This window comes from Lissotriton vulgaris, chromosome 7, assembly GCF_964263255.1.
Source record: "Lissotriton vulgaris chromosome 7, aLisVul1.2, whole genome shotgun sequence".
Classification (NCBI taxonomy): Eukaryota; Metazoa; Chordata; class Amphibia; order Caudata; family Salamandridae; genus Lissotriton; species Lissotriton vulgaris.
This window is the reverse complement of record NC_141695.1, coordinates 332,919,697-332,938,608: the sequence shown is the minus strand read 5'-3', so window position 1 is coordinate 332,938,608 and position 18,912 is coordinate 332,919,697. Positions and strand designations below refer to the sequence as shown.

General features: G+C 44.0%; 1 protein-coding gene across 1 annotated transcript in view; it reads left to right on the top strand.

Annotated features, from left to right (window-relative positions):
- Positions 1 to 18,912, top strand: part of PPFIA3 (PPFI scaffold protein A3) — an 838,878-nt gene that overhangs the window by 236,439 nt on the left and 583,527 nt on the right. The window contains exons 2-3 of the mRNA XM_086930190.1: positions 2,547 to 2,648; positions 5,969 to 6,133. Of these exons, the coding sequence (XP_086786316.1) occupies positions 2,547 to 2,648; positions 5,969 to 6,133 (267 nt within the window). The remainder of the gene's footprint in view (positions 1 to 2,546; positions 2,649 to 5,968; positions 6,134 to 18,912) is intronic.

Below are 18,912 nucleotides of genomic sequence, written 5' to 3'. Positions count from 1 at the left end.
TTTGGTATCTGTTGTTACGGTGGGGAATCTTCAATTAGAAGTATGCATCAGAGGAAGTTGCATACTAATGCTCTTTCTGGTGGATACTCTAACAGTGGATTCCTCGCTGACCTACCTCTCTGTTCAGTGGAGAGCCTCTTTTAACAATCAAAAAGAAAGGTCCCAATCTAGAGATCTGCATATTGATTTCCCCAATGTTGTTGTGCTCTGTATTTGATGGTGGAAAGACTGAGGCAAGAAACTGCAATGCACGGGTGGGGTATATATGTAGCTTTGCTCTGTCACTTCCAGGGCGGAACAAAGCCAGCACAAGGCCACACAGCGTCACCTTTCGACATGTGGAAACACTACTATGAAACCTTCCAGAACCAGTCTGAAGGTGAAGAATCTGTGCTTAGTGTATCCACCAGAAAGAGTATGTCGGGAAGTAAGTAGATTGTTGGATTGTAATTTCGAGTTTGTCTCCTGTTTGACGCCAAGTCTCGTTTTGGTTTTGAGGGGTCATTTTGTCTGAACTAACTGGTGTGGTGATCCACGTTTGTTATTTTGATTAATGTAATCTGTGATATGCATCCAACTTTAAAGTTAAGTGTGTTGCAGTTTCAACCCTGCGATGCACAGGCACATTAACCACTATGTGCATGCAAATTTCAGCATTGAGAATATTGCCTAAGAGTAATCGGTGATGACACACACATTTAATGGGCAAAGCGCGTTGCTTACAAAATTAAGTTGAGGTGCTTATGCGGGTTAACCATCATAGCTCAGATTGCAAGCTGCATGTGAAATCTATACCGCAGAATAAGTAACACCAGTATTTGGAATTTTCTGGGATGTGTACTCATTGAAAGGGTGTCGGAAGCCTTCACAAATGGTCCATAATCTGTGATGCTCACACATTTAGACTATTATGCACTCCAAGTACTCAAAGGTCTGTTGAAAATGATATTTACTCTTCACGTCAATTCCTTTTTCTTAGTCAACAATATTGTGTCAGTGGTCCACTACGGTTCTTTTATGGTGTGTATTATATGTCACATATATTGTGATTGTATATATAGCTTTTATTTTCTTCCATTATATTATCTGTATTATATTTGTACATTTTCTTACTGCATTGACATAGAAGTTGACCAAGATATCAGTGCTCTGTCTATGCATATGGATTGCCTGCGAATCCTAGGCAAAATGGAAGAGCTGGTTTTGAGTTTTTGGTATTTATCTTATGACTATTCTTTGAGTGAAGTACTTACCACAGAGAAAGTTTGCTGTTTGTTTCTATTGTTTGGCAAGTGAGGGCCAATACATATTTATATCCGAGTGGACTCATCTGAGGAAGATGAATTGGTGTGTAATTCTATGCCTGTTCCTCCTTCAGTGTTAAGACGCAATCTTCTGCAACTTGCACATGTAGGACACATTGGGAAAATGTTGATCAGGTAGAGGTTGCGTCAGATGGTTTGGTGGCCTAGAATGGAGTCCGAAATTTACATTCTTGTACAAGGATGTTATGTTTGCGTGTCTGCTGATAATTCCCCTAAGTATCATGAAGCATCACTAGTGCCTTTAGTTTCCTATGTTACCATGACATACCTTGGGTGTTGAAAAGTTAGGTCCTTTCACCTGATTTAAACCAAAAATTAGAAATCAAATTGTGGTATCTAACTATTACACAAGGTGGTTTGAATGGGAGTTTGTAGAAGAGGCCAATACTTCCTCCGTCATTGAATTTTTGCAGGTTATTTTTGTCTGAAAGATCGGCCTTTTGCTTACATAAGTGATAATTGTATCCAATTGAAGTCTTTCAACATGAAAGCTTATCTTAAGTAGTGTGAGACTTTTCACAAACAAAGTGCCTTGCACCATCCATATGACAATGTATGGCTATAAGAATGCATTTTATTTTAAGAGTGTATACAGTGGTCTATCGCCAATAACATTGACATTAGCAAAGCATTGAGGTCCATGACTTGGGTTCATAGGGGGTTTATGCGAGGACACAGGGGCCACCAGCACTCAGCCCACCTGATAGTGCAAACCCCATAAAATCCTGCGCTGCTCCACTCTCTCTCTCTTTCCTTCCCACGGTCGGGGCTGGGGATCATAAAGTGACAATCAATGCAAGATGGGGGGACGGAGGAATCAAACGACAAGGAAGAGCGTGAACGACTTGCGGTTGGACTAATGCCAATAAGACTGAAACGGACCCCCCCCCCTCCCCCCCCCCCCCCCGCCGTTTCTCTTTTCTTTCCCTTCATGTATATGTAATGCTCCATGTAAATATATATTTTTTTCAATAGAAAATTACTGCAATAAAAAAAAAAAGAAACACTCTGCATTCTGTCACACATATAACTCATTTTTTTCAATGAGGGACATGCGTCTCTAACCCCTCGTCTGCTCTGCTCTGGCGTCTGACTCTGTATATCGGGACTCCTGGGAGGAAATGAAATGTGTTGTGTAAAGCGCTGCTCCATTGAGTGTAAAGTGTGTTGCATGTGTGTCTCCCACCCCATGTCATTCTTTGGCCTCTCTCTGTACCCTAGGAGTTCGCTGCTCTCACCAAGGAGCTGAACCTGTGCCGCGAGCAGTTGCTGGAGCGCGAGGAGGAGATCTCGGAGCTGAAGGCCGAGCGGAACAACACGAGGGTGAGTCACACGGAGATCACCGGGCTGGCTGCTGAGGCGCGTGCTGCGCTGCTCGGAGATCACAGCCCGCGCGCCGGGGGAGGGCGCCTGCCGAGATGGCACTGCTGGCATATCAAGGGGCTTCTGTGAGGAGAGGCGCGACAAGGACAGGGGCAGTGCTACATTTGTAAAGAGAAAAAAAAATAAGGGCAGAGACTCGAGATTATTCTTAGGAGAGACCCGCCGTCTACAGAGTTGTGAATCTACCTCATTCCTTTGCCTCCCGCCCCCCCACTCAACACTTCTACCTCTTTATGGCCAGTCTAATTTGTCTTCCTCCTTTCTTCCATGCCCTTCTGTCTCTTGCTTTGGGCTAAATGTGGTGTTGGAAAAAAACATTCTATTTCACCTCACCACCAAATGTGCCTGTGCCCACCACCGGCACAAATTAAGGTCTGGATAGGCCGAGGTGGTGGGACACTAAGAATGCCTGTATCCTATCCCAAACTAATGAATTCTAAGTACTCCTACTGCTCAAACGAGCAAGACTCAATTGAATAATACTACTGACCTACTTTTCAGTGTCCTCACAGATCTTGAAAATAACTCGCATTAAAGTCTACAATATTCTATCACACTCTGATATTGACCTGTTCTGCATCTCTGAAACTTGGCTACGTGATGACTTAGGCCCAGTCTTACATGAAGCCATTTCTGTAGGTTATACAATTTTGCAGAAAAATCACACCATGACGAAGGTCAGAGGGGTGGTAGCTGTCATCATCAAAACCCTCTATTGCCAGAAAAATACATTCTGAAACATACCTTACCTGAATGTGACTCCCTCGTTGTGTAGTGCGCTCCTGCTCCATCTTTCACATTATAATTTCTTCTCATCTGCAGAATACTCCTTCTGTTCTCGCATCCACTCTCACATTCGCAGACCTCTTCCTATATTTTGTCGCTGAGATCTTACTAAAATAGCTCAACAAGCTTTACAATGGAGACATTCAGTATTCAGTTTGAGTCCAAATGGATACTAATTGCACTCGTACTTCTCAGCATTTAGTAGTCGCAATACTGATACCAGCAAGTATTACAATAGCTGGAGCAATTCAGTACATCCACCTTCCCTCCATATTTGCAAAATCTACTGACAAGTGGCAGGTATCTACAAGACTGTGGAACCAAGCTGACCATCCTTTCCTTCTTGCACAAACCAACTCATCCTTAAATAGCTTCCAAGATCTTTTAGTTCAGCAGTTCCAGCTCTGGCTGACATCAGACCGTGACAACATTATTCTTACAAAGGCCATCAGTTCCTCCCAGAAGTATTGACTGCACAGCTCAACTCTTTCAAGTCTTACAAAAGACACTGGAAAAATCCCAACTTCCCAAAGATCAACTCACTCTGCAACACAGTCGGAATCTACCATTTTGCACTCTAGAAGGTGAACATTCAATGCTAATTTCATCAGATATGACTGAGGCACCTGTCTCCATCAAGAGTATGCTCTAGTCAGTACAAACTTCTCACCATAGTTCTCTCCCATCCTCTTTGTGCAGTACCAGCCTTCCCCCATATGGGATGCTTCACACAATAACAGCTCCTCCTGAATAGAACTCTCCTTTTTGTGTGCAGTATTAGCTATTTCCTTTAAAAGAACCCTACGTCAGATGGCTATTCTGCCCCCCTGGGAGCTATTCTGGCCCTTGGTTCTCACAAAGCCATTGGGCCCGCCAACCCCTTGGTGAAAAGAACTAACTTGTAGCTCTTCTCTAGGAAGCAGTGTTTAGCGGAATTAAGTCTTTTGAATAAGCAACACTGTTTGTCCCGGATTGTGAAAGGTACAACGATGAAATGGAATAAAACACCACACAGAGTAACGTGAATGATGGGGATTAATTCAAGCATTTCCTCCATCACATTTTTTATTAGATGGGCATGGAAGTTGTCGATTAGTATGGCAGTCCACAATAAGGGCATTGGAATGCTTCCTCAATGCGGGAGAAATGTAATTGCATTAAGTTAATATCTAGGTATCCCCAGCCTTTGTGAGGGTTGCCTCACACTGAATACACTTAAGAGGACTCCAAAAATCTCCTCAGTCTGCTGGGATTGAAGGGATGTGGAGGGTCTTATCACCCCTCCATGCTGTGTGGTTAGGAGATTCATACATTAAGGCATCTTCTACCAATCTGGCCTCTGTGACCAGGAAGGCCGAAATCTAGGCTCCTGGCTGGTACCAGAAACAGCAATAAGCCTGCCAACAGAAGCCCCTGCCCCGGAGCCTCTCAAAAGTGCGATTTCCTTGTCTTTGCCTTCACGACTTCCTGGAGAAGGTCTGAGGAGTGGTGGCGAGGCCTGGTACCACTGACAACTGTTTGGAAGCTGGCACCCCTGGATGGCTCCTCTTTTGGGGATGCCACATGAGGCCCTTTGGTCGAGCCTTGCTTCACTTGTAGGTAGGAATCTGTCATGACACCAGATCCAGGAGCGATTCACCAAAAGGATCTGTGAACATATGTTCTCAAACTACTTCGAAGCTTGCAGAAAAATCAATGAAACACACAATTATGAGAGACTCTGATGTGAACTATCCTTTATGTTAAAACAGAGGCAGTTAACTTTGTCAACTGTGATTCATTTATCCCCAAAACCAGTTTGGTAATACTGGAGCAGTGACCCAGACTTCCAAGTTCATTGAGAAAAATAGTGGTAAAGAGTTTTCACTCAATATCTAGCGTGTGATTAGCCTTTAATTATGAGCGTCGTTTGCATTGCCCTTCTTAAACAAGTGGTATAGGATGGGACCTCTTCTACTATTCCAGCTAGCTTACTGTGACAGTACAACCAAAAACGTGGAGGCAGTCACCCTGCCCAGTAAAGTATAGATGATTGGATAATGTAGGTGGCAAAGCCGAGGTTCCCGAGCCCCACCTTCTTCCTAGTCTCTACTCTCTCCTTTTAGTTTTCTTCTCAGTTTTTCCATTCCATGTTTTTCTCAGTCTCCTGCACCTTCATCCATCTCCTGTCTCCTTTGAGAAGCAATAAATTAGGCAGTGGTAACACATGTTATTTACAGAACTTAAAAATAGAAGCTGCGTATGAGCAATGTTTGAAAGTAATCATGATTTGGTCTCTTCTGAATTACCTCTTATCTTTCTCGGACTCCTCCACTATATCTCCCATCTACATTTCTTTCCTCACATTTACCTAGGGTGTTTTTCTGTCAGCTGCACCTACCTTAAATAGGTTTATCTTCACCAGCTGGTCTCAGTCTCTGCGTTTACGCTCCCTTTCACCCTGTTCTGTTTCATGTTCTTCTTGTTCATTGTAGCTGCTGTTGGAGCACTTGGAATGCCTGGTGTCCCGACACGAGCGCTCTCTCAGGATGACGGTGGTTAAGAGGCAGGCCCAGTCTCCGGCTGGTGTGTCCAGTGAGGTGGAAGTCCTGAAGGCCCTCAAATCCCTCTTTGAGCATCACAAGGCCCTTGATGAAAAGGTAAGTGTAGAAAATATGTTTCTCATCGGGAGAAGGAAAGGAGCAGAGGGAAAACCCTGAAAGTTGGTCGAAGGGACATTTCCCGAGGGGCCGGAGAAAGTACACACCAGGAGAGGCAGAAGGGACATTTTTATAGGGTCAGTACAATGTACTTCCACCAAGTGGCAGCAGACAGATCGTCCCACAAAAAGCAATAGGAAGAATATCACTCAAGTGACACTGTAAGGAATGCATTTTCTGTGAGCCAGGAGAAAGATTCTGATTGGTAGGACAAAACATATCACCAAAAAAGCACAATAAAAGCTATAGTTCAAAGGGCAGTAGATGGTGCCCCATGGGACATTTAAGGCCTTGGTAGTTTTATATCCATCCGATCAATGCCTTTCCATATCTTTGCCGTGAGCTTCCTTTTAAAGCTCCTTGGTTCTCATAGTTAAATCTTAGGTTTGAAATACTAAGCAGATGAAATTATACTGAAGTAATGTGAATCACTAACATGTAACGCAGATAGATGCCAATTAAATGCATGAATTTTCTAAGGTTATTTAGGATTGTTATTAACAGTGATTCGATCATTATTTAACCAGGTTTTCTTTCTAATTCAGTTTCTAAATCTTGCTAGGATATATTTTAATTTGAAATTTGTTGGGTGTAATGTACAGTTGGATGTGTAGATACATGGAGCATGAGTTAAATGTAATGTCTATTCTAGGCTACAAGGCAACAATTGGTGAACATTTTGGAGAGGGTGTAGACTACTGTTAATAAAGTGATTTACTTCCAAAAACATTTGTATTATTAAACAACCTCACCAAATGAAAAACAAAAGCTGGAAATGATGCCCATAAGCATGGAACCTGGCATACAGCATTTTTGACAGTGCTTAGTTTAGATTCTAGAACCTACTCTCTCCCAAACCACTTGTAGAACCAGCTAGCAAGTTCACTTTTATGTGACACTTTGGATAAGGTCTAGACTAATAATTCTGTATTGGCTGTGTACACCTATTCTGTCCATTCTGGATATCCATTTTCTACTTTTGCAGTGTGAATTTATGAATGCACACAGACAGTTAAACGTGGATGTGTGCTTGATGTACCTGTGTATCCGAGGGCTGCTAACCAAGTACTAAGTTACTTAATTGGTGGCGTAGTGAATTACAGTTTGGCAACGAAGGCAGCTGCAGAAAAAAGCCAGATGGGTCACTTTTCTTTAAGAAACTATTAGCCATTAATTTTAGCTTTTATTGCTGCAGCTAGCTAATACTTGTCCTCAGCTAGCATTTTTGAATGCAGTTACAAAGGGCGGTACATTTTGAGTACTCTGTACAAAAAATTGTGGATTAATAAACATTGAGAATCATCAAGCTATATGAAAAAAAACAGTCATGATATCAAACATAGCAAGAATTCAATTCCGTAATCTAGCTCGCCTTATATAAATATTCTGTTCTTAGGATTTCCCAATTGTTTACTCAAAATATCATCTAATGCTTACCACGTGCTTGAGTCTGTTGCATTCCAATTCCCCTCACAGCAAGCTTCCACTACACACTCTGCTGTAACTGTTTGAACGCTCCATCTCCCAGTGCTTAATTTGAGCCGTTGGTTTTCGGTGCTCGGAGCTGGCACTACATTTTCAGTACCGACTCTAATGACACTTTGGTACATGGTGGCGCTGTTGTCTAATATTGGGATGAGCACAATAACAGTTGTTTAATCATTCAGTACACATTAAAAAATGATATTACCTACAGCCGACACCATTCTTATAGCTTTGGGTGCCTGGAATAGTCTGAATAGTCACACTTGTACGAGTGTGGTGGTTAGTAGCTGTGTTGGTACTGTCATTGGCTGCGCTGTCAGGGGCAGTGGGTGGTGGAAGATACAGTGGGCTCCTGAGAAGGCCTCTGACACTTATCCTTTTACAAATTGAGCACTGCTGGTTGTCAGTCCTCACAGGTAACACTGCACGGTTACACTCATGTGACCTTGTGCGACATGGCATCTAGCAGCATACAGCATTTTCAAAATGTTGCATAACTTTTTAGAATTCTGTTCCTACTGTGAATGACTGCTATATTGCGTTCTGTACACTCTACAAACAAATGTTGGATTAAACACACTTGAAGTTTTTTTCTAGGCGTATACGAAAGTTCGAAGGATTCGCTCACAGGATAATCTTGAAAGAAAGTCAGTATCGTTAGGAGAAATCCTATGATTTTACGTCAGGTAGTCCACGAGAATTGAAGCTGTCAGAAGCAGGGATCATAGAACCAATGTAATTGTCCGAATTGATGGCTTGACTTCTAGAGGGAGATGGGCACTGCAAAGATCAGGCTTGTATGGCCCACAGAGACAAATTGCCTTGAACGACAATTAATAAGTTATTATCAATGACAACGGGAGTTGAATAGTTCTCCACTATTGCTTTTTTTCTGCAGCACAGTCTCCCTACGTAGTAAGAGAAAAGCGTTGACAGCATTTATTATACTAAATGTTATGATCAGTTTAAGCATGTGCTGTTCTGGCTAATGTCTGCTGCAGCTGTCTTCCAATGATTAATGTATGAATTGTTCATGAATAGAGAAAGATTGTTTTTTTAAGGCGAACGTCTTAATTACTGGAAAAGCTAAAAAAGAACGATATGATCCCACCTTGAGAAAGTGCTAGAGATACTAGTGAAAAAGAACTGGCTGCTGACTGCTAGAGAGAATAGTAATTGCAAGCTTGCTGAACAATCTTAAACATTATACAGGGCTTGAAGTTAGAAGTCAAGAAATGAAACCAAGAAAGTGTGGTGGAAGCAACTATAGATGGAACCACCCCAAGCAAACAAAGCTAATTTCTAAGCTTAGCCAATTCTATTCCACATTTGGTGTAAATAATCTCAGAGAAAAAGTAGAATATATGGTGATTATTAAAAATAAGCAAGCTTTGTTTGGACACACGTATGTCACGAAGCCTATAAGAATAGCAAAACATGTAAATGTACTTGTGGTTCATTGCTCTTACAAAGGAATGACCCACCTAAGAACAGTTTTGTCACCATTGATTTGAGTGGCAAAGGCATTTGGGTTGTACTTTCAAAAGTGGACCTACATTGCAAAGAGGTGACAATTGTATTTGCTGCATTATTCCAACCCCCTACCCCCTTAGAAAAACGTTTTTATGTAATTGAACAGGAGACACTGGTGTTTGTAGATGGTTGGACCACTTTCAGCAGTATATTTGAGGTACTGAATTAGTGTTGAAGCGCATCCATTTGGTTAAGAAGAGTTTCATGTTACTTGGTTGAATGATAGGAAAACGATGTTGGCAAAATAAAGTGAAAAGAAAGTTATGCAAGAGAATTGACTGAGTGAAACTAAATGTATTGGAAAGAGAGTTAACCACTAAAGATAAATATGGAAGGTGAGAACAAAATATAAGCAAATACTGAATGAAATAGTACTGTGATCATCAGTTGACTTATCGCCTTTTGATCTGTCTATAAAATCATTTCTTATACAGAACATGCAAGGTATTGTTTTATTTATTCATCTAAATCTCATCCCAGGCACCAACGAATCCTTCTCCAGATCGAACTGTTACGTTTAATAGTTGTCTCTGACCAAGCCTTTCTGATGTAGTCAGCAGCCTGGAACGCAAGTCCTGGAACCTCCCAACATTTTCTTTAATCTTCCAATTATTAGGCATAGCAATCCTTCGACGACTAATGAGTTAAGGTTGTCCTGACCTTCAAAATGTTAGGATGCTGAGGAACAAGTGTGGAAAATCCCAAGACATGTACAGAAGAATTGGAAGCAATTGCGATCTCCAAAACCGTGTCGCTAGGTCTACATCTGCTCTCTGTCTTCTCACCTCTGCTGCCAGTCTTGCAGACTATGCAAATGGAGGGAATGCTTAACTGCAGGCACTCCCCCGATCCTAAGCGGAGGCATCTAGCGCGGTGGCCATTGTGTCCAGCTTCCAGAAGAAGATCTTGGGAGTTGATGGTGTAGAAGGGATCCAAAAAGATATTTCTTAAGGGTTCCATCTGCCCCTTAGTAGACAAAATACTCTTGTCTCAAGACACCAGGCTCTGTAGTCTCTCACGAACATAGAGTTACCGTCTGCTATTAGAGTCCGCTTTCCTGGCAGATTTCCCCCTATATGCTGTATATTTTCATGTTGAGGCAGAACTGCCAAAACTCCTTGGCCATCTTTGCTAGGGGCCTGAATCTTGTTCGCCCTAGCTTGTTGATGTATCTGGATGCTGTGCTTCCAACGTTTTTCAAATATTAATCTATGGCCTGAGCCAGAAGCATCCTCCACAGGGAAGAAATAGTCCTTTCAGCATCTCCTCTTTTAGATTGGGTTTACTCCAGTATTGGAACTTTCATTGATTCACATGCTTGAATCATTCCCTGTTGTGGAGATGGGAGTCTCCGGTATATCAAAGTAGCAATGCAAAGCTAGTACAAACTGGAAAAAATAGGCCTAAGCCTATTTCAGCTTTGTAACATATCCCTCTCTTTTTGTAAATGAGACCAAAAGAAGTTCCTAGTCTATCAGAACAACCCCACCTTCTAGAACCCTCCTCAGAGAACCTCAGACCTTCAGATTTTCTACTGCACGTTACGCTAGGGAGTCTCCACTGACCTCTGCTCAGTTTTTTCCTCAATTACTCTTATGCAAGGTTTTTTCTAAACCTTTTCTTCAGACTTATACTTATTGAGCTTACTTTATCCTCTTTCCTGATGTCGGACAAGGAGAAGAAGGGTCTTTTTAGAGCCTGTGCCACCTGTTTTAAGAAGTGACTGCATGTGATTGACCCTCATAAGGACTGTATCTACGGTCTGTATCCTGACCACAAAACCAAGACTCTGGAGGATCGTGAGGGGTGTCTTCTCTTTTGGCACCAGAAGTTGAAATCCAGAAAAGAGCCTATTTCTAGTGAGGAGAGTAATGAGGCCTCCTCTTCCTCATCTTCCAGAAGGTCTCACAAGAGAAGAAGATCTGAACCTCACTTATCTGAGGAGCGTCCTCGAAGCATCTAAAAAGATCACTCCTGGGTCTGACAGGCTTACTCCTGCAAAATCTCCTCACTTACGTGAAAAGGAGAGGAAAGGACATGTCAGGGGACAGCAAGATGAAAAAGGCAAGCTCTGTGCCGCCCTTGGACCCTCCTGAGGGCAGGAAAACCTTCAAGAAGTCTTCTTCTGTCCCTCTTTAGGAGAAACTGTCGACAAAATCATTGACACCATAGATGAAGAATTCATCTTCATCGTTGACGCGGAGCAAGGTTTTCCAGGTCTCCTCGACTAAGGGTAAGTCTTTGTCGATACCTCCTCCAACGATGGCACCGACGACGAGATCGTCTTCGAGGGCTATACAGGCATTGCCGTTCACAGTTCCACCGACATCATTTTTTTTTTTTTTTTTTAGTTCTTATTCATACATTGTATACAAAGTTAAAGTATCATACATTGCGAAAACATAGTAGAACAAAGAACCTGTGGCTAAATACTGCAATGAATCGTTTGCCCCCAGTCACAATCTTCTTCAGTGTCATAAAATTCTGCACCCTACTACTGTTCTGCATTTACAGATGACGTTTCTTGTTCAGTGGACCGCAAGTATTGCAATAAGGGTTCCCAAATGTCTTTGAATTTCGAGGGGCCCGGCAGCTCCTCTGCATACAGTATAAGATTTTCCCTACAGTACTCAAGGTCCTTTATACAGTGGTCAGGGAGCGGGACAGCAGAGCTCTCCCATTTCATCGCCACTCGCCTCTTGGCTAGCAATAATGCAATTCTGATGAATTTACCCGTGGCACCCTTCAGGAATGGTGTATAACACAATAGACATATTTGTGGAGTACACTGTAGTTCAATGTTAGTCATGGTTTGCAGTCTCTGTGTCACTTCTGCCCAGAAGTCAGCCACCCATCTACACTCCCAGGCCAAGTGGCAGAAGTCTGCGCCCTGTGTTCTGCATCGCCTACATGCATCCCTGTCCCGAAGACCATATTTATATCGTTCATGCAGTGTATAAAAGACCTGGTGGAGGTATTTGAAGTGGATAATGTGTAAATTTCCATTTGACGTGAGCGCACTGGTTCGTTGACAGAAGTATTCCCTCTCCTTCTGTGTAAGCTGTGGATTAAGTCTAGGGTTCCACTACTCTAAGCTCCTATTGTTGACAGTTATTTTCTCATATCTGTCTCTGCGATATAGCTTGGTGACCAGTTTGTGCCTCTTTGGGCTAACCAGCAACCTCTGGAGGGACTGTAGTGTTGATGGCTCGGCAGAGAATGTGTTATAATGGGATGTATGACGTTACAACGCATACCATTACAACTACCTACCATTACAACGCGACCATTACAACGCATACCATTACAACGCATAGCGCTTAGAGGTGCTGGATAGTGGTAAGTATAATTTACTATTCCAACTCCAGTCCCCGTGGACACTAGGGAAGGTGTTGGATAGTAAATTAAACTTATTCCCTATCCTAGAGCGCCCCCCAGCGCAATGCGGTGTAATGGTATGCGTTGTAAAAGTTGCGTTGTAATGGTAGGTTGTTGTAAAAGTTGCGTTGTAACAGGTGTATACCGTTATAATGTACCTTCATTGCCTTTTTTAGTCTATGAAAGATGAAGAGAAATAGCGGGGTTTTGTTTTGTACGTATTGTAGCTCTTCTGTATTTAAAAACGCAGTTGGGGCATAAATCCTGCATTTGATCTATTCCTGCTAATCTCAGGTCATGCGTGGCTCCCTCCTCTTGTGTCACCGACAATTCTACGTGGTGAGCAAGTGGGAGCAGAGGGGCATACAGTGCTAGCTTCGCTGCCATTTGGCCTAGCGCCTGCCATGCTGCTATCGTGGTATCTATTGTGTTGATTTCTTTTTTGGGTGTACCCCGACGTGAGTGCGACAATATAGATTTTAATGGAATGGGGTGCGCATTGCCGTCTTCAACCACGACATGCGGAATTAAGTCATGATGATTGTACCAATAGTGTGCGTACTGTGCCTGTGCGCAGAAATAGTATAGATACATGTTGGGCACCTCAAAACCACCTCAGGTGTAGTCTAATGTAAGGGTCTCCCAACTCATGCGGGCCTGCTTTCCTCCCCAAACCAGCTTTACAAGCAGTGACCATAGAGTTGTAAATACAAACTGTCAGTTTTATGGGTATGTTGCTGAACAGGTAGAAAGATCTTGGTAAGACAACCATCTTAATGAGGGTTATGCGGTCAACCAATGACAAAGGCAGCGTTGACCATCTAGCTATCTACTGCTTCAACACAGTGCATGCAGCGCCATAATTCTCCCTTATGACTGTCGGGATCTCGATGATCCCATACCCCCAGATATTTTACAGGTTCTGACGACCATACAAGGGGGAATTCCAAAGTATGAGGGATGGTATTCGTAGTCAGCTGCACTACCGTAGATTTGTTCCAATTGATGCTTATCCCAGAGAAAAGCCTGCACCGGATATATTCACGTAGTACTGGCGCCAGGGATGTTTGTAGTTCTCTAATAAAAAGAAGCATATCATCCGCGTAGAGCGATATGCTCACAGGGTGATGTACATAACACCGGGCCGCCGCTCTGTGCCGCTGTCTAATGTTACATGCAAGGGGTTCCAAAACCAGGGCAAAAAAGTGGTGAGAGGGGACATTCCTGTCTGGTCCCCCTGACGATCTGGATAGGGTCCGATGTAATACCATCCACACGAACCTGTGCCGTGGGATCAGTGTACAGCAGTTGCACTCAAATGCTATAAATTTCAGGGAACCCCATACGTTTTAGTATTTGGAATAGATAGCCCCACTCTATAGAGTTGAAGGCTTTTGCCGCGTCGAATATCACTGCTGCAGCTTGTAGCTCAGGAGCAAGTATATGGAACTTTACGAATATCGTTCACAAGTTATATGATGTGGACCTATCCGGAATGAATCCAGATTGGTGTGGGAGGACCAAGTTTGGTGTCAGCGGTTGAAGTCTGGTGGCCAGGATTTTTGCTAATATTTTCTCATCTATATTAATATGTGACAATGGGCGATATGAGTCGCAGCAGGAAGGTGATTTGTCTTTTTTCAGTAACGTGATTATCAGGGTTTCCCTGAGCGTTGGCGGTAGCTTCCTCGTACATTTCTAACATATAGGGTATCACTTCATCTGCAAATTCCTTATATAATTCACTTGTAAGCCAGTCCGGCCTAGGTTTTCTCTTATTGGGTAGTGATCGAATCACGTCACAGATGTCAGCCATGGCAATTGGTTAATTCCCTTTGACCATTGGACAGCCATGCAATTGCAACGTCTGCTAGGTAGTCATCACGTTCCTTGAAGTTAATCCCTCCCTTTGAAGTATACAGTTCTGTATAACCATTTCAGAACTGTGTGACGATATCTTGTGATATAATGATCCCTCCCGGCGTCATCTGTAATTTTGGTTATTACTTGATGCTCCGTTCGAATTTTGATCTTCGTAGCCAAATTATGCCTGGGTCGGCCACCTTCACCATAGGTGCGGGCCATGTGTCTTTTGGAAAGATAGTGTATCTCTTGGGCCGCCAGTTCATTAAACTCAATAATAGAGTCTTTATTTTGGGCTAACGTCCGTGCGCATGGGAGAGTCTCGTATTCTCGCTCAAGCTGAGCCAGTGTGTTTTCAACTTTGGAGAGTTGGCCACTGATATCCTGTAGGATTCCACTGATGTGCCAGTGTATCTTCCCCTAATAGTGACTTGAAGGCCTCCCAGAGAATGGCAGCACTGTCAACAGATTCCTTTTTTTGATCGAAATATTGCACTATAGCTTCCAATATTGTGGTAGCGTATAATGGATCGAGCAGCACTTCAGATCTAAAATGCCATGTGAACTGACGATGGATGGTTTGTGGAATGCGCAGTATGAGCCTAACAGGGTTATGATCGGATAGCGTTCTGGGTAACATATCAATACCCAGGCATCCGCACCCTCACCTAACAACTAAGCATGTGCGCAAAATCCGTTCCGCTCGCGGATTTCGCGGATTTTCGGTAAATCCGTGATCCGCGAATTTACTGAAAATCCGCGAAATCCGCGAGCGGCGGATTTGGGGGGCAAAAGTTCAAGCCTGTTGAACTTGTAACTATTTTAGGACGGCGCCGGCAAGCTGCCAACGCCATCCTAAAATAGTTACTAAGTTTGCTTCAACAGGAAGCACTAATAGATAAAATAAAGCAGGTGCTCGAGCACCTGCTTTATTTTATCTATTAGTGCTTCCTGATGAAGCTAATTTAGTAACTAATTTAGGATGGCGCTGGCAGCTTGCCGGCGCCATCCTAAAATAGTTACAGGACAAAAATGTGAGTTTTGTCGAGGTTGGGCAGGTGTGCGTTCTCCCCATATCTATCGTCGAAAATGAGCTATGATGCTTGATGGAGGCCGTTGCATTATTGACTTTCACGAGCGCAATCCCTGTGCAGTTCCTGTGACCACGAGCTTCTCTGATCCGTGCCTGTCCTTTTATGCACACAAGAGGTATGTGAACTCTCATATAAGGCTCGCCCGTTTGGCCCTGCCCTTCACACTAGCGATGTGCACAGTTTTCCAGCCCTTTACCCACTATGAAGGACAGCTCACTCAAGGGACCCCGGTGCTCTTCGGTGTGATGGCAAAGTTAATCAGCCCCCCCAAAAATGTGAGTTTTGTCGAGGCTGGGCAGGTGTAACGCACACCTGCCCAGCCTCGACAAAACTCACATTTTTGGGGGGGGCTGATTAACTTTGCCATCACACCGAAGAGCACCGGGGTCCCTCGAGTCTATCTATCGTCGAAAAATAGCTATGATGCTTGATGGAGGCCTTTGCATTATTGACTTTCACAAGCTCAATCCCTGTGCAGTTCCTGTGACCACGAGCTTCTCTGATCCGTGCCTGTCCTTTTATACACACAAGAGGCATGTGAACTCGCATATAAGCCTCGCCCGTTTGGCCCTGCCCTGCACACTAGCGATGGGCACCATTTTCCAGCCCTTTACCCACTATGAAGGACAGCTCACTCGAGGGACCCCGGTGCTCTTCGGTGCGATGGCAAAGTTAATCAGCCCCCCCAAAAATGTGAGTTTTGTCAAGGCTGGGCAGGTGTGCGTTCTCCCCATATCTATCGTCGAAAAATAGCTATGATGCTTGATGGAGGCCTTTGCATTATTGACTTTCACGAGCTCAATCCCTGTGCAGTTCCTGTGACCACGAGCTTCTCTGATCCGTGCCTGTCCTTTTATACACACAAGAGGCATGTGAACTCGCAAGTAAGCCTCGCCCATTTGGCCCTGCCCCTCACACTAGCGATGTGCACCGTTTTCCCGCCCGGCCTTTACCCACACAATCCTCAAAATCTGCAAATCCGCAAAATTGCGGATTTTGCAGATCACGAATTCGCAAATTCGCAAATTCGCGAATTGCGAATTAGCAAAATTTGCCCATGCTTACTAACAACCAATAGTCCAGCCGCGACCAGCTGCCATGCGCAGTAGAAGTGTGTGTACCCTCCAACCTCTCCATATTACGAAGGCGCCATGTGTCCATGAGGTCCAGCTCAGCCATCTCATCATTAATGATCCGAGCCGCTTTAGGGGATTGCCCTCCTTGCCTGCTTGATTTATCTTTGCTGGGGCTCTGCCAACATCTTTCTCACCAAAGGTTACATCAACAATGACGACACAACGACGGCGGTGATGATGGCAGCAACTACTACAGCGACGACGACTGCAGCTCCGTCGACGAAAGCGTATAGTTTACCGTCGACCCTGTCGACAGCGACAGTAGCTCTGCCAACAAACATCATAGAGGACACGGTCAAAAATTCCTACGGAGAAATCGAGATTAAGGCACTTAACTCCCGAAATCACTTCACCTAGTAAGGTGACCCCTCTCATTCCATCACATCTTCTGGAGGAAGAGGATTTAGAGGATGATGTGGCCCCTTTGGGTACGCCCTCAGTCCTTCGGAGTTGCTTGTAAAATACCAGTTAGATGATTTTGGGGAAGGCTATGAAGAGGAACACTATTACTTGCCTCCTCAGGATTACCACCAATAGTATCCGGACGAGATGGTCTGTATGCCATCCTCTTTACTTTCTGATCTACAGTTTGTTATCTGACTATAAGAAAGATTTCCTGCCCCTTCTCCTGTTATGGAGTATACTGGGGTGCTTCCAAAGCATCATTCAGTGCCCTCCACTCCTCCGGCAGTAACAACATTACAGACGGTCACTGCTCTACCATCAACACCACCTTCTGACCAGCATCCGGACAACTCTGGTGACAGCCAGGAGTAGAGGGTGCTTCCAGATCCGCTCGGGGAATGGGACAACTAAATAATCCTCACTCAGTCTTCACCCTCACCGGTTCCTATAGACTCTCCACCTGAGGACATCAGTGGTTTTCACAATCTTTTGGAAAGAGCAGCCAAGAGATTTGACTTGCCAATGCCAACTTTGCAAACCGAGAGCTTTCTGTATAACTTCAAGGAACCATTTAGCAAATCAGTGCGAGCAACCCCCATTGTTGGTAATATATAGGAGGAAGGCCATAAAGTTATGAAGACCCCAGCAACAGTGCTTTCGGTTGTTCCTAGATTACAGAACAAGTATAAGGCCCCAGAAGATAGTCTTTCTTGCCTGGTGGGTCTCCCAAAGCTAGACTCAGTAATATCACAATCTTCTCAAAGGAAATCCAAGAATCCAGCTTCTCCACTCACAACACCTCTGGACAAGGAAGGCAGACACCTTGACAATGCAGGCAAGCGGTTCTGTGCGATATCAGGGCTGATGGTCAGGGCAGCTAAAGCTCTAGCGATTTTAGGTCATTATGATCTGCAGATGTGGTGCGACCTAGCCCCTTACATTGACCAACTTCCGGATGGAAGTAAAGCAGACGCCAAGAAAATCTTACAGGAGGGTGAGAGGGTTCAGAATAAAATATTGGACCTTCCCTTTGACGGAGAGGCCCTTTTTGGTAAACGCATCGATGAGGCTCTCCAAGACATAAAGAAGGAAACTGAAACAGTTACGTTTTTGGGGGCGCTCCAGTACCGTAAGGTTCTCTTTCGAGGAGTTCAGGGAAGAGGTCTGCTCTCATATAGAGGTGGATATCAACAGTATAGGTATCCCTCCTACACCTCATCTACACAGCCTTATCAACCACAATGCACTCAGCAGCAATCTCAGTCTGTGGCCTATTCCTAGTCAGCTCCCAGAGGAAGTGGAGGAGGACCGGGAAAGAATTCCACATGTTGACAGTAACAACGTTCAGGCTCCGGTTACTATTCCTTCCCTTGACTAGGTGCCTGTGGGGGTAGTGTTTCTTTCTACATTCAAAACTGGTGAAAGATAACAACGGATCAATGTGCGCTCAATATCGTTCAGTTTGGCCATACATTGGAGTTCATTCAACTTCCAACATCCACTCCACCTTGTTTACCAGCGAGGAAGCATCTACTTCTCCTGCTCCTAGAGGCCCGGCTGATGTTTCAAAAAGGGGCAACAGAACCAGTTCCGACATCCCAGAGAGGGAAAGGGTTCTACTCCCGGTTCTTTTTGGCTCAGAAGGCTTTCAGAAAGTGGCGGCCTATCTTAGACCTGAGGATGCTCAACACCTGTCTCAAGAAACAGTCCTTCCAGATGGTCTCCTTGCAAGACATACTACTGCTTCTGAATTCAGGAGATTTCATGGCCATTCTAGACCTACGAAGCTTATTCCCATATTCCAATTCATCCATTGCACAGGAAG